Raw genomic sequence first — 14,842 nt, forward strand, 5'->3', positions numbered from 1 at the left:
TAATTACGTTTTTTTAATGCCGCTCGGACGGAACCCTGAGCGACAGCTTGTATAGATAAACAAAGCTGCATATAATTGTTCTGTGCTACAGTAAATTGAAAATATATGTTACTAGGTGTCGCCCGCGACTACGTCAGCGCGGAATTAAAAAAACTTAATTAGTAACCTATGTGTTGTTCCAGACTATGGTCTACATCTATGCTGAATTTCATCGAGACCTATACAGCTGTTCTGGATATATCACTCTTATAAAATTTTAATGCTAAAGTTTAGATGGATAAGCAGCCACTTGAATTCAGCCTTAACAGCAAACTAACCACTGCCCGCAGACATCTTTAATCGATAGAGAAGACGCATAGACAGAGGATATTATTCTTTCTTATGCATCCCTTGCTCTATTAAATCCACCTCTCCTTCCCATTTTCCTCATAAGAAAGGGATGGGAAGGGAAAGAGAACTAAAATTTGGCCTCCAGTCTATTAGCGGCACGTTTTGAAATATCAGCAAATTCTGTGCCAGATTGTTTAACAGCTTTATTATATTTTTAATAGCATCATTAAATAGCAACTGAAAGCATAGATAAATAATTACTAATAGATTAGTACGTTTCTTGTTTTGTCTATATTCAATATTTTAATGTAACAATGATGTAGTATATTCGAGTATTGTATGTTAATACGGAACGTCGATAGAGTCCGGTGACTCTGTCCCCCAGGTCGCCTACATTACCCTAAACATTATTATATCTTTGCATATTTACTTAGAGACAGTTCAAATATTTCCTAACGTTATTTTGGGGAGCGTCGACTCACATTGTATCTTTTTAAACTTCACCAAAACGTCGGAAAAGTGGTCAAGAAATATTAAATACAGAGATTGATATTGATAGGGGGGGTGTCTCGTAAAGAAGGGTCGTAACGGGATTCGCCAAATATCGAATTAGTAAAATTTTATTAGTTTTTGATGTCACATCAATTCTCACTATTATAAATACTGTATTTATTATTATAATTTTTTGTACTGTTGCGAAAACAAAATTCTGAATTTAAATTCTGGCATAACTAATTTGTCTTGTTAACCTAATTTTTCGTATGATTATGATACATATCATACTCGTAATGTAGCAAACTAACAAGCGGCCGTAGACTCCTGCTCATAGACTTACTTATATGCAGATGCGTTTCCCTACCTTTAGTTCACCTTTCTTTCCCATTTTATTTCATTTTTTCATTTAATATTATACCAGAGATTTTCAAGCATTATGAGTTCCATTAACATGCAATGTTACGCATACGTATACGCATTTGTATTTTAACTTTATAAAACTGTAATAAAAGATGTAGTCAAGTATTGTAAACAACTTATAAATTAAATCACGCTATGTTTTCAATTTTTATATGTAATAAAAACTTCTGTCTAGACATTCATTCAGACAAGAGTATTTTATTACAAAAAACAACAGTCTTTACTAATTACTCTGGTACTATATACTATTACACAATATAGTACTGCCCCATTGGAAAGATTTAATTGTTTATTTGTATTGAAGTCTCCGAAACTACTGAACTGATGTGTAAAATTCTTTCACTGTTGAGAATTCCGCGCGGACGAAGTCGTTTGTAACTACTATAGCCTATGTCACCGGGTATAGTGTACCCATCAGTGAAAGAATTTTCCAAATCGCTTCAGTAGTTTCGTAGCCTATTCAATGCAAACAATCGAATCTTTCCTCTTTATAAACCCCTACAAATAGAGGGATGCAGTGTCGGGTGGAGGAGGCGTTGAGTAAAAGTAATCTTTATAGAAATCTCAGGTTATTTTACACTGGGATATAAACACCCCGAAACTATTAAAGACTGGAGTGGTATACAGTTAAAAACAATAATACATATTATAACGTATGTCTTATTGTAATTTCATGACACGTATTGTTCACTAAAGTTCACTCCACTTAACATTTTACGAAAACAATATTAAAAAAATAAGGCGTTTTCAATATGTTTTTTTTTTATTTATTTATTCATTAATTAATTAAACAGTCACATAAGATTTTTATGTTTAGTTTTTTTATATTCATAGTTAAATTACATATTTAACTATTAAAATTATCGAAATGCATAAAATACTTCTGTATACAAAATATAGATTTTCATATCATAAAAAAACTCATTTCAACGTCTAAATAATCGATTTCAAAAAAACAAGTTCTGCGAATTGCAGAACAAAAAAAGTGGGATCTTTTTTTCTCATGACAAATCTTACTAAATGGATGTTTGTTTGAAGGTATCTCCAGAACGGCTCAACAGATCCTGATGAAATTTGGCATAGATTGAAGCATAGTCTGGAAGAACACATAGGCTACTAATAAAGTTTTTTAATTCCGTGCGGACAGAGTCGCGGGCGACAGTTAGTCGTCTATATATAGTTAGTTTACTTCAAGAATCATCATTTACAACTTCTATGTTCCTTAACTAAGACTGAAATTAAAAGAAAAACTGAAAAAATTGAAACAAAATACTTTTTCGTTTTAATGAAACTTCTTGCTATCAATTGCTGCTCTTTTGTTTCTTTTTAATTACTATAAGGTAATTAAAAACGGTACAAATAAAGTAAACTAAATTTTGTGTAGTCATTATTCAGTTTCTACATCCCCTTGTCCGCAATTGAAATTCACAAACAAGTTCAAAGTATTATCATACGTTTAAGTATTGGTATCACTTAGGACAACTTGTCCTAAAGGCATTTAGCTAAGTTAGAGAGCCGACAAAATATATTGTTTTAAGTTGTAAGCAAGTTGAGGGTAGTTTGGTGTGATGCGGGTAGTTTGTCAGTTTTAAAGTTATTGATATGGTAGCTATTTTAATTAGTTTAATCGAGTAGGCAGAATTGCTACGACATTTAATATTGGAAAACTTAAAATTAGTATTTGATTTTATTTGGAATGTTTTTTTTTTCTATTTTTCAATTTCGAACATAATCAATACTAACATATAAACCTATTAGCTGTTGCCCGCAACTCCGTCCGCGCAGAATTAAAAATAAACTTAGTAAGTACCCTATGTATTCTTCCAGACTATGCTCTACCTATACGCCAAATTTCATCGAGATCCATACAGCCGTTCTGGAGATATCTTCAATAAAACATCATTCCATCTAAACATTCGCATTTATAATATTAGTAAGATTAACAAGATGGTGTGTTTGATGACAATGAAAAAAAACATTTAAATTAGTTAGCTATAGCACCCTGTATCTGCCACGTAAGTATTACACCAATCTGACTGATTTACGTTCATCTATGCCGACTCCTTAACTAGTTAGTTTATTAATAGTATCATGTCAAAACTGAATATTGTAATAGCCCTTGTAAATTTTCAATTAGTAGCCTAAAGTTGACGTCTTGTGATACTAAGATTGTCTTCGAGAAATCAATTATATCATGCGGACTTGGTCCTTTGAAGTCATGTTGGTACCCGGAAAATAACATCAGCTTGACAACCTCCGGGATTAATTATAGGAATGTTTAAGATTTACGTCTTAATAATTAAACCTATATACATATAAATAAATGCTTGTGTGTTTGTTTAATACGCTTTTATAAACTAATAGCAGAATTTAACGATACTCTTGGTATGATGTTCTAAGGACGCCAGAAAAGGTTTGTGTCCTGAAAATTGAAAAAAAAATTCTATTAAATTTTTCTTTCGATGTGTAATTTAATGATTTTTAGTATGATAAAATTTAAAGGAAAACAAGGTAAAATAGCTATTTATTTTTGGAACGAAGTTCCTTATCGCGCGTTGTGAAAGGGGGCTAGACGGAAAAAATTCTTACGAAAAGTTGTCACGACATTTTTTGCTATAGTAAGTATGTTAACGACGAATGAGCGCTACTTCACCATGGCAACGACGTGACAATATATAACGAAAATTCGTAGAAATAAAATGTACTTCTTATGAAGACTTAAGTTTTTTATTCATAGAATAAACATTGGTTCCTTCACTAATTAATAGAAAGGAACTTCGTTCCATCCGGGTGTCCCTTGACACCTCTCAAGTTTTTTTTATTTACAAAGTATATATTTGACGAATACGATTAGTACAAGAAAAAAAAAGTATAAAATACACACAAAGAGCACTTTACGTTTTAAATTGGTCGTCTTGTTATGCTTAGGTGAGTCTAAAAGGCAATAAGTATCTCCGTTATTATGCTTTCTCGCCGAAAACGTTTCGTTTAGAAATAATAGGCTTTTATATATAAATACACGACTCGTGTTCAAAGCTTTCACCAAATGATTTATATTTTCAACTTCTAAATAAACGTTTACATGACATATTTATTTTTTAATTGAAGTAAATAGCTCTTTAACTGTGGGTTTCTAAGACCAATATCTCTGTTTTAATATTTTTAACACATCTAATCGTGTACATTATTTCATAAACATATGTCAGTCTGTCAGTCAGTCTGTCAGTCAGTCTGTCAGTCAGTCTGTCAGTCAGTCTGTCAGTCAGTCTGTCAGTCAGTCTGTCAGTCAGTCTTAAACATCATCCTGGCCTAGTCACTAAACGGGTAAGGCAGGATAGTGTTCATCTGACTGACATAACACCCGAAAACCTTAAAATCATCATCATCATCATCATTGTCAGCCCGAATTTGTCCACTGCTGGACATAGGCCTCCCCCATCGATTGCCACGATGACCGGTCCTGAGCCGCCCGCATCCAGTGCACTCCCGCAACCTTGACCAGGTCATCGGTCCTTAAAACCTTAAAATAATTAAGTCTAAACCGTTCGTTCCGAGCACACTCCAATACAACATATTGGATGTCTTCCACCACACCATATATTGTTATCTCTTTTGTGTCAAAGACAATGACAGAGATAAAATATGTTTTAAAAGAGGGTTTTGGTCTCAGAAATACACGGTTAATGAAATATTGTGTATTATTTACCGTCACAAAGATTCTTAAAAGTCCCTTATATTTGTGTATAACTAACGAAAGTGCGGAAGTTCGGTTGGACTTTTATGTTGATTCTTAATAAATAATCGACACCTAACTTTTTAAAAGCTCACTACTGTAAGCTTTAAATCTTGCTAGTGTATAAGCTTTTTAAACTGAATCGTTAAGTTTTTTTCGTATAGGTAACAATGTGTGAGGCAAAAACATCTATTTCCCGCAGTACATTTAAAATTATCTTATTAAAGTTTATATAACCCATTTTGCGGGTAGTTACACTTAATTCGTACCATCGTTTTTAAATGTTTCCCCACAGAGTCACTGCTTTAGTTAAGTTGAAGATAAACCACGTTTTCATTTCACCCTGTGGTATGCTTCACCTAATTACAATTTACAAATAGATACCATGTTAAAAACCGATAACTTGAACTAATTTTAATATTTTTAATATTGAATTACATATATTGTTTTTACAAGTAATTTATAACTATTTAATTTCTTAGGCAATAGACTAATTATGTCTGTAAGCACGGAAGCAGAGTCGCGGACGACAGTTAGTATAAGATAAATTTCAATTTCATCATCATCAGCTCACTATACGTCCCCACTGAGTGGCTCGGAGCTTACCCTAAGTTAGGGATGACTAGGCCGTAGTCAACCACGCTGACCCAGTGCGGGTTGGTTGACTACACGTGTCATCGAATTTCTTCTCAGATATGTGCAGGTTGCATCACGATGTTTTCCTTGATCGTAAGAACGTCGGAAGAATTTCAATTTACGTTCTTTAATTATATCTAAACTTAATATTGTATATTAGATGTAATAAACATTTTGACCAAAATTAATGATTAGGCATTCTCAAACGAGCCGGTAACAAATCGCTTGCACTCAATTAATGTCCGCCATTTTGTTTTTAGGTAACTTCCAAAATGCTATTATTGTGCTACACATTTTATAAGGCAATAAGAATTGACATTATTTTTAGGGAAATTAAAAGCGTTTATCAGTTTTTGCAACTAAATAAACTTGAGTATAAAAATATTTCTTGCTGTTGTGTTAAACTTATGAACGTATGTTTAACTGTTGTAAACAAGTTGATTACATTTAAATTAACTTAGTGTGTTCATATAAATATTTTCGGCAATTTTAAACACAATACTCGTTTTCTACGTGAAACAATATGTGAAAGTGTCCCAGGATCGTTCGGGATACGAACTTATTGTCTCCCCTCTTCCCTATTTCCATTCCCGACGTGTCTCCTTTCCGGTGATCCAATATTCATGCAAATACATGTGACACGGCAAATTGGGTTTGTTGTAGAGATGGCTACGATATAGGGCGAGGAAGACGATTGATAAAGGTAGATAAAGGTATAGATAGATCGTTGTTTTTTCAAAGAAGTTTTTTCATAGTTACGTAGTCAAGCGGGAGTAAATTATTTTTAAATGAGCGTCACGTGTACACTAGTGCATTTATTTATCAAATGAATAAAATCTTTAGGCATCTAGCTATTATTGAATTAAATTTAAAATTGGTATACTATATTTTTATTTTAAGACTTTCTCACAGAATATTGTGAGGCTGCTTTTTATTGCATTTTGAGTCTTCAAATTAATAAGCAGCTAGTGAAAGCGCACGAACTGTTAATTTATTCATTTTGAAAATGAAGGAATACATATTTTACGTCGGAAAATGCAGAAATAATTTTAAAACGCAATATTCGAGGTAATAGTGACGGCGGGCAGGTGGGCTTTGGGGGTGCCAGGGGGCTACGAAGGCCCGGAGATCTGGAGGTCAGGGGGAACCGGCAATATTTAGATGTCAACGTCAGTCAGCTTTTCTTAAAATGTCAACTGACGAATAAAAAGTATCGTAAATTAATTTTAAAAATCCTCTAATCAAATTTTAAACGCCTTAGTTACCTTATATACTTATCTTTGTGTATTCAGTTTGGTGTAAAAATGTTTAGGTCATCAATTAGGGAAGGCATAATTTAAAATAGCATAATTAATTCGCCGCCAGAGGTCGCCGGGACAGCTTCGTGCTTCGTGTTACATTAACTTGATTAAAATTTTCTCTGACGCTTATATTTATTATTTTAACGTAGTAATAACGTGTTGCACATAGACTCAGAAAAACGATGCGAAGGTGAGCAGATATTAATCGTTAAATTGCGAACTGAAAACTGGAAATTTACAATTTTATGATTTTTGAATCGTGTTTTTAGCCGACTTCAAAAAGAAGGAGGTTATCAATTCGACTGTATTTTTTTTTTATAATTACGAGTATGCTATTTCTTCGATCTTAAAAATAGCTGTTAAATATATATATATATATATATTTGATTTTAATATATAATATTTGATTTTTGTAATTAGTTTTCTTGCATGGAATAAAAGGCTTTTTTTATTTGGCATAGATGTAGAACATCGTCTGTAAGAACATTTAGGCTACTTAATAAGTTATTTTTTTTTAGTTACGTGCGGATGGAGTTGCGGGCAAAAGCTAGTGTACCAGTAATTTGGCTGTTACGTGACTATATTTAGTCGTTTACCGACATTATTGTAGGCTGTATAAGGGCCCAGTCAATTTGATTAATGCCAGGCGCGTGTTGCAGACAGTATTTTAATGGATCTGTAATTCGCTTGTGTATTTTGATAATGAAACTTTGAATGAAACATAACACAATCGACACGCTACATCACTTTACGTTATGTGGGAATTTATATTTAATTACTTGTTTGTACAAGATTCTAAACATTGTTCCATAATATTAAATTTACATTTATCTCAGGCTATTTCTCATTGTCTTTATTTTCTTACTAATATTATAAATGCGAATGTTTAGATGGATGGATGGATGTTTGTTAGAAGGTATCTCCGAAACAGTTCAACGGATCTCGATGAAATTTGACACGTTGATTGATGTAGAACATAGTCTGGAAGAACACATTAGCTACTTATTAAGTTTTTTTTTTAATTCCGCCCGGAAAGAGTCGCGGGCAACAGCTAGTTGTTATTTTAACTAATTAGATATGTTAATTATTGAAAATTCTATGGAAGATATTTTTTACTTACTGTGTTTGTAATATTCTAGTTTATTAATTAATAATTACAACCAGTTAGTAAAGTGAATATTAAATTAATGTCATTTTGCTTTACTTCACGCTTTAATATATTTTTCTTATAAAAATAATCAAAACCTTATATGCAAAAAAGTCAAACTGACGTCTCAGATGTGTCAAAATTATTTCCTATGTCATTTTATTTACAATGACTAAAAGTTGTACAGAAGATGTCACAAAGTCTTCAGATAGAAGACCAAGGAGTGGTAGTGAAGTCAGCCCCCGAGTCCCCCTTCACTTTACGGTGCACAAGCCCGGGTGTCACTTCGAGAGCTGCTGCGGCGTGTGTAACCTATTCCCAGGTGTACTGCTGATAGCTTTCTGTCAAGTGTTGGTCGGCTCCGTTCTCCTCACGCTCATACTGACTCATGGCAAGCAGTACGACAAGATACATAACACGCCAGACTCGCAAAGTTAGTTTCACTTTACTATTTTTTTTTTATATGAGAAGGGGGCAAACGAGCAGCGGGAACACCAAGGTGTTCATCGACGCCCATGGACATCTGCAATACCAGAGGAATCGCAGATGCGTTGCCGGCCTTTGAGATGATGATACGCTCGCTTCTTGAAGGACCCTAAGTCGTAGCGGTTTCGAAATACCGCCGAGGACAGACTATTCCACTGTGTGTGGATTGCCAGCCATCGAAATGGTGTGGATGGAATTTGGCGGTCTGTCGCGTCTTCCTATGAGGGAACTCGGCGGCAGGAATTGTTCCAAACAATTCCTCCCACTCCCAGTGGTAGATACGGTATAGTGGTAGTATACTATATGTACAAGTAAAAGAAAAACTAAATTACATATTTTTTCTATGTAAAATATAGCTTTTGTAAACGCTTATCGATCGACATGTTTTATTTTCACATATAACATAAAATGATTTTTATTGCGCAGTCATGAGCCTGGGCACCGGCGCCATGCTGAGCGGCGTGACCGGCGCTGGATTCTTGCTCATAATAGTCGCCCTCACGGAGAACTGTAGAGCTATGCTGGTATTTTATGATAAATATTTAATGTAACTTAATAAATTAAGACTGGAATCATATCAGAATAAACATTTTCAGATTTATTTACTGGTCGCGATGTTTGTCCTGATGGGGATTGTATCTCTGGCAGTTGCTAAGATTGGACGCTCCTGTATACGGTTTAAAGACGGTATTTATTTCCTTTATTTATTATCCATTCTACTTTTAAATTACATTAAGAAATAATTATGAGAAATTAAGGCTTATAAATGCTCAACTAAGCTGTATTCTGACAGTAAAGTTTTGTTAACTTCAGTATTTGTTGTATATTTCAGCTTCCAAAATAAAAGACGAGCAGCATAGGTTAGTGAACCTGGCTTGTGTTAGCGGATTGTTCACATTTTTCGGAGCAGGTGAGAGCAACATTTCGTCTGATTGTACTTTACTTCTTCTGCTTTCACATTAACTACGTGATCAATATTGTCATAGACAAAGTTATGGTTAATTTTAAAGACTAAAATACTAAGCGTTCTAGAAAATAAATATTACTTTATCGTTGGTAACATTGAAGTGTTCCAAAAACATATAGAACATTTAACAAATTACGCTCCTCTTGATGTAGTAAGTTTACATTAACCAAATTAAAATTTGCTGTGAAAACAAAATATCGCCTTAATCCTTTCTCGTATGATTACCTCGTTAAAATTTAATATTATTCACAAGCTTCTGAAAGCAAAATTATTACGTTAATTGAATTTCATATTTAGCAAATTTATTTAAAGTCTTTTAGTAAAAGGTGGATTTTATTGTGTTATATGAAGACGTAAGTTTTGTAGCATATTGTTGTTTTTTTTATAACAATATATGAGTAATTTCCAAGCCATTTCTTTGTCTCATATGTATTGATAAGGATATTTATATCTTGTCGAAAACAAATAACATAGATTTGTATCACAGTATGTCTCTTTGCAGTGCTGTATTTCTTCTCTTTTGTGGTGGTGTTCAGTTTCTACCATTTCCGGTACGTGCGACGTGCCATTCTTATGCACGAGGCAGAGTGCGAGTAGAACTTGAGTTAATCTTGTATTTTTTATACAAACTATGTCATATTTTACTAAAATATTATTTTAATGTCAAAAATTTATTTTTCTTTAATTTATAACCAGTAGCATTTCAAATAATAAATTAAAATGGTAAGGTTGATTTCCAATGTTTTTACATTGTCAAAAATGACCTCGGCTTTGTTCTGTTTTTATATAAATGGAGTTCAGCTTAGTCTGGACAATGTCGGCGTAACTAGGCGTAGCGATCACGCGAAATAGTACGTTGTGAGCAAATACCTAAGTGTGAAAATCCCATGAAATTCCAAATCAATATCCAAAGAAACATTGAAATTTAATTTGAGGATATATTCGTTGTTTGTAATTCGTGTAATGTCAATAGATGTCTAATGTATAATCAGCGTATTAATTAACCGAAATTTTATTACGTTTTAAATTATATTAATACGTATAAATTATTTTAAAATATTTATCTTTTATTTGACATATTTCGTTATGGACTTTTGTTTTATATCTTGTACATTTTGACTTGATATAACTTTATCTTGTTCCTGTCTTTTTATATTAAACTAGCTTTTACCCGCGACTCCGTCCGCGCGGTATAAAAAATATCCTATGTCCTTTTCCTGGTTCTAAGCTACTTGCCCACCAATTTTCAGTCAAATCGATTCAGCCGTTCTTGAGTTATAAATAGTGTAACTAACACGACTTTCTTTTATATATATAGATATAGATTTCATAGTGAAAAATATATCAATTTCTACCACGTTCAGCTAATTTAACATAAAGTTTAAATGATTATAAATTATTGACGAATTTTGACAACCACTAGTTAATACAAAAATGTTAATCATAATAACTAACTTTTATGTATTTTTAACAAAAGTCATACTTAACAAACTTAATTGTGCTTGTCGATGTTTTTAATACAAGCGATTTACTGAACATCTGAATATCTTTACAACATTGTCAATTACCAAGGAATACGATTTAATTTGATTTGAATTTTACTGTAACTTTTTTAAATATAATTTAAATACAAAAACATTTCATTGAAATATTTAAAATTCAATAACTTTGCATTGACATAAGCTATTTAATATACAAATTTAAAGGTTGTTTTAAATAAACTGGTGGTTCGGTGGAAACATCGAAATTAATTTAAAAACAAAAGTACGAATCATTGAAAAAACTGACGTCAGTAGACATAATAAAGATCTTTTACTACTGTCGTAATTATTTATAAAATATAAATTCATTACGTTAGCGACTCTGTTCGCGCGGAATTAAAAAAAACTTAATTAGTAGTCTATTTGTTCTTTTAGACTATGTTCTACATCTATGGCAAATTTAATTGACATCTGTTGAGCCGTTTTGGAGATACCTTCTAACAAACATTCATCCATCTAAACTTCCGTATTTATAATATCAGTAAAATATTTTTTAATACTTTATACATATAATATTTATTAGCTTATTGATATTAAATCTAATGAACAACATATTATATAAAATATTTACATCAATCGTACTGTGAACAATAAATCAAATTAGTGTCATAATATTCAAAAGCGAATATAGATTTATAGCTCGACATGTGTAACAAAACGCTTGTTATTTATGATTGCCTGGTACTATAAACGACTTTCCCATACTAAAATACACTGAAACGATATTGTGACAAATTTATTAAAATTGTTGTATGGAAATAGACTAAATTAAGTGTATGAGCACACTGAAAACATCTTAATTATGTCTCAGAATTAGGACACACTAGCTGCAAACGCGACTCCGTCCGCGCGGAATTAAAAAAAAACGTAATAAGTAGCCTATGTATTCTTCTAGACTATAATCTACATTTGTGTTCAAAAATACCTTCAAACAAACATCCATCCATCCATCCATCCATCCATCCATCCATCCAAACATTCGCATTTATAATATTAGTAAGATTAAATTCAGATAAAAAATAAACTCCTAATTCTAAATGGCCAGCAATGATTTTTAATGTACACCTCATAAATGTAGAATTAATTTTTAATCTATTTTGTAATTTGTAAAAAATAAATTAAAAAAAGTAGTCAGTTGTCACAAACATTGACAGAATTATTATTTAATGCAGGTTTATTCCTGATTTATACAAGGGGCTTATTATATGTTACTTGAGGTGGGTAGCTATTATAGGAATCTGGTTCATGATAAGCACCAATGTTCAATAAAATATAAATAGTAAAATAATATCAAAGAAGTTCTACTTAAAATGTATACAGTAAACAGTATTCCAGTGTTACATAAGTAGATTTTTTTTAATTATAACTTCTAATTTTAATTTGGCCTACTATGTTAAAGAATCTAGTAATTTTTTAAAAGTTACATTAGTACCCACTAGGAAGTGAGACATTGCAGTTCTCGCGTCAGACTGACACTTGACGTGACGTAGTGTTGTGGTAACAAGCAGGAACAAACGAGACTCTCTGTCATCTAGATGCTTGTCTTGCACTTCTAATTTGGTGCACTTTGTTTCTTTCACAAGTGACATATACTTAGTGTTTTCTTCCATAGTATATTTTTCAATAGGTGATGGTAGGAAATGAAGTAGCCAGCTAACTTCGACAGCGAAGTCATATTATCAACAAATTCCTTGTGAGTACTGCAAATGATTGGCACAATTTTCCAGCGTCAGTTTTTCTGTCCAACCATGACAATGACTGTAAACAGGCATTTACTAAGCTAGCGCTTACCGTCTTTCGACTATATCATAGATTAACTTCAGGTGAGATTTAGCTTAGCAATAAATGTAAATTGCGTGCATTTTGCGATACCTCCTCGTTTAGTAAACATTGAATTCGCAATGTTTTTGCAAATCATACCAAACCCGCTGTCAATGTGTACGTCATATGTTAAGACTTTTTACAGCTCACACATTGAAAATTCCCGGTTACGGTTTTTATGGTTGTTTATTTTTAAATTAGACGGCTTGTGATTGGTTGCTATTTCTAGCGAATAACTTTATGGGTCTTAAAAGCTTCTTTTAAGAATTCAAAATTCTTGGTGTAAAGATCTTCTAGGGACTTTAAACCTAGTCGATTGAAATAAAAGCGAATTTTATTGTTAGGAGCAATTTATTTGGAACCACTTATTAAATATTTAAAAAAAAGTAAGAGAAATAAATTAGTAGATGTGATACAAATATACATAGAATTATCAATAAAAAAATATAATAAATCAGATACAAGTTGTTTCTTGAGTTGTCAATAGATGGCATCAGGGAAGTAGTAGATCGCATCAGTTGGTCGGTAGATGTTGTTGCAGTCTATTGGGCTTCGATGCCGCGGGGCAGCTCGTTCTCGCCCTCTATGAACTTGCCAGAGCGGCTGATACGGATGGGCACGCGCACGCACACCACAGGCTGGTTCCTGTCGTCTACAATCCTGAACTCAATTGTCGCGGAGGTGCCCTGAAATATCATGCCATATGTTAATACTATGAATTTGTTATTTTGTCTTTTGATAACTATGAGAGGAGCGCTAAAAGGAGTTCGTACAACAGTTTATGATCTCAAAATATATTTTGAATAGTTGCAGAGTTACGCCAATATTGTATTGAAAGATGACAAATAATATTATGAGAGAGAGTGTTACCACAGGGAACCAGGACTCGATGTACATCCTGAGGGTGTAGTTGACGCTGGTGCCGGAGCTGACGGGGCAGCGGGTGTTGGTGAGGAAGTTGCACGTGTTGGCGTTGTTGCCCAGGTTGTAGGGCACCGGCACAGCGCCCAAGTACGCCGTCGCCAAAGTGCGCATTGACTGCATGTTGCGGGCTAACCAGGATATTGCAAATATTGTAGTATGTTTATAGACATGATCCCACAAAAACAACAAGAGTATGTCAAAAAGAATAAGTGAAGACTTGAGAGACTTGGAGATCAATTACTTAATATCTAAACAAACAGAGACATAGGCACAATACAATAGTTACTCGTAGAGCCGACGTGGAAACATTTTTGTCATATGCAGTTCTGTCAGTAAAGATGTACTCACGAGCTCTGAAGGTCATGTGGATGACGGCGTTGCGCAGCTGCTGCAGCACGCAGGGCGGGTTGGTGCAGCCCTCGATGCGGGTGCTCTGTGGCAAGTTGCCAGAGTGGTGAACGCCTATCAAGTAACAATATATGTAGTTAATGATTTTGAAAAAGTATCAATAATACACACAAACACACATTGTGATTGGTCAGTTTCAGGTAAAAGTTCTCATAGCAACAACGATCATGGTGAATTTCTACAGCTATAGTATGATGATACTAAACAGAGCCAAGAATTTAACTAGGGTTGTCCAGATAAGGCAGAAATTAGATAAATGCGAAGTTGAGATATACTTACATCTCTGTACGTTGGTGGCATCAGCAACGGCCAGGGCGAGGCACAAAGCAAACACGAATTTCATCATTTTGCTGTTTGTGGTTGTAACTACCAGTTACTTTGACAACTTGATTTGATGCATTGTTGATGATAGTTTCAGTTTTTATACAAAAATCTTATCAAACAGGTGTGCAGTATCTCAGCGGGTGATGTTAATTAGTGATTAATTTTATTGTTATCTGTTTTGTTGACGCCTGAACTGTTGCAGACCTTCATATCTCAGCCAGATATAAGGAACAAAGAAAGTTAGAAGAGCTCATACAAATTAAATAAACATGTTATGCTATACTTTAAATCAATATATCTGAATTAATT

At 33.4% G+C, this 14,842-nt stretch overlaps 2 protein-coding genes across 2 annotated transcripts; one reads left to right on the forward strand and one right to left on the reverse strand.

Moving 5' to 3' along the window:
- The first annotated feature begins 8,205 nt into the window (after positions 1-8,205).
- On the forward strand, positions 8,206-10,112 carry LOC106712958. Its single transcript, XM_014505646.2, has 5 exons — positions 8,206-8,495; positions 8,975-9,072; positions 9,145-9,235; positions 9,381-9,458; positions 10,018-10,112. The coding sequence occupies exons 1-5, from the start codon at positions 8,231-8,233 to the stop codon at positions 10,110-10,112; spliced, it is 627 nt and encodes a 208-aa protein (XP_014361132.1). The 5' UTR covers positions 8,206-8,230.
- A 3,219-nt stretch (positions 10,113-13,331) lies between these two features.
- LOC106713006 (NPC intracellular cholesterol transporter 2) lies at positions 13,332-14,616 on the reverse strand. The gene is made up of 4 exons (XM_045683282.1): positions 14,489-14,616; positions 14,150-14,263; positions 13,748-13,929; positions 13,332-13,563 (listed from the first exon to the last, which is right to left on the reverse strand). The coding sequence occupies exons 1-4, from the start codon at positions 14,553-14,555 to the stop codon at positions 13,420-13,422; spliced, it is 507 nt and encodes a 168-aa protein (XP_045539238.1). The 5' UTR covers positions 14,556-14,616; the 3' UTR covers positions 13,332-13,419.
- Between the last annotated feature and the right edge of the window lie 226 nt (positions 14,617-14,842).

The sequence above is a fragment of the Papilio machaon genome, chromosome 21, assembly GCF_912999745.1.
Source record: "Papilio machaon chromosome 21, ilPapMach1.1, whole genome shotgun sequence".
Classification (NCBI taxonomy): Eukaryota; Metazoa; Arthropoda; class Insecta; order Lepidoptera; family Papilionidae; genus Papilio; species Papilio machaon.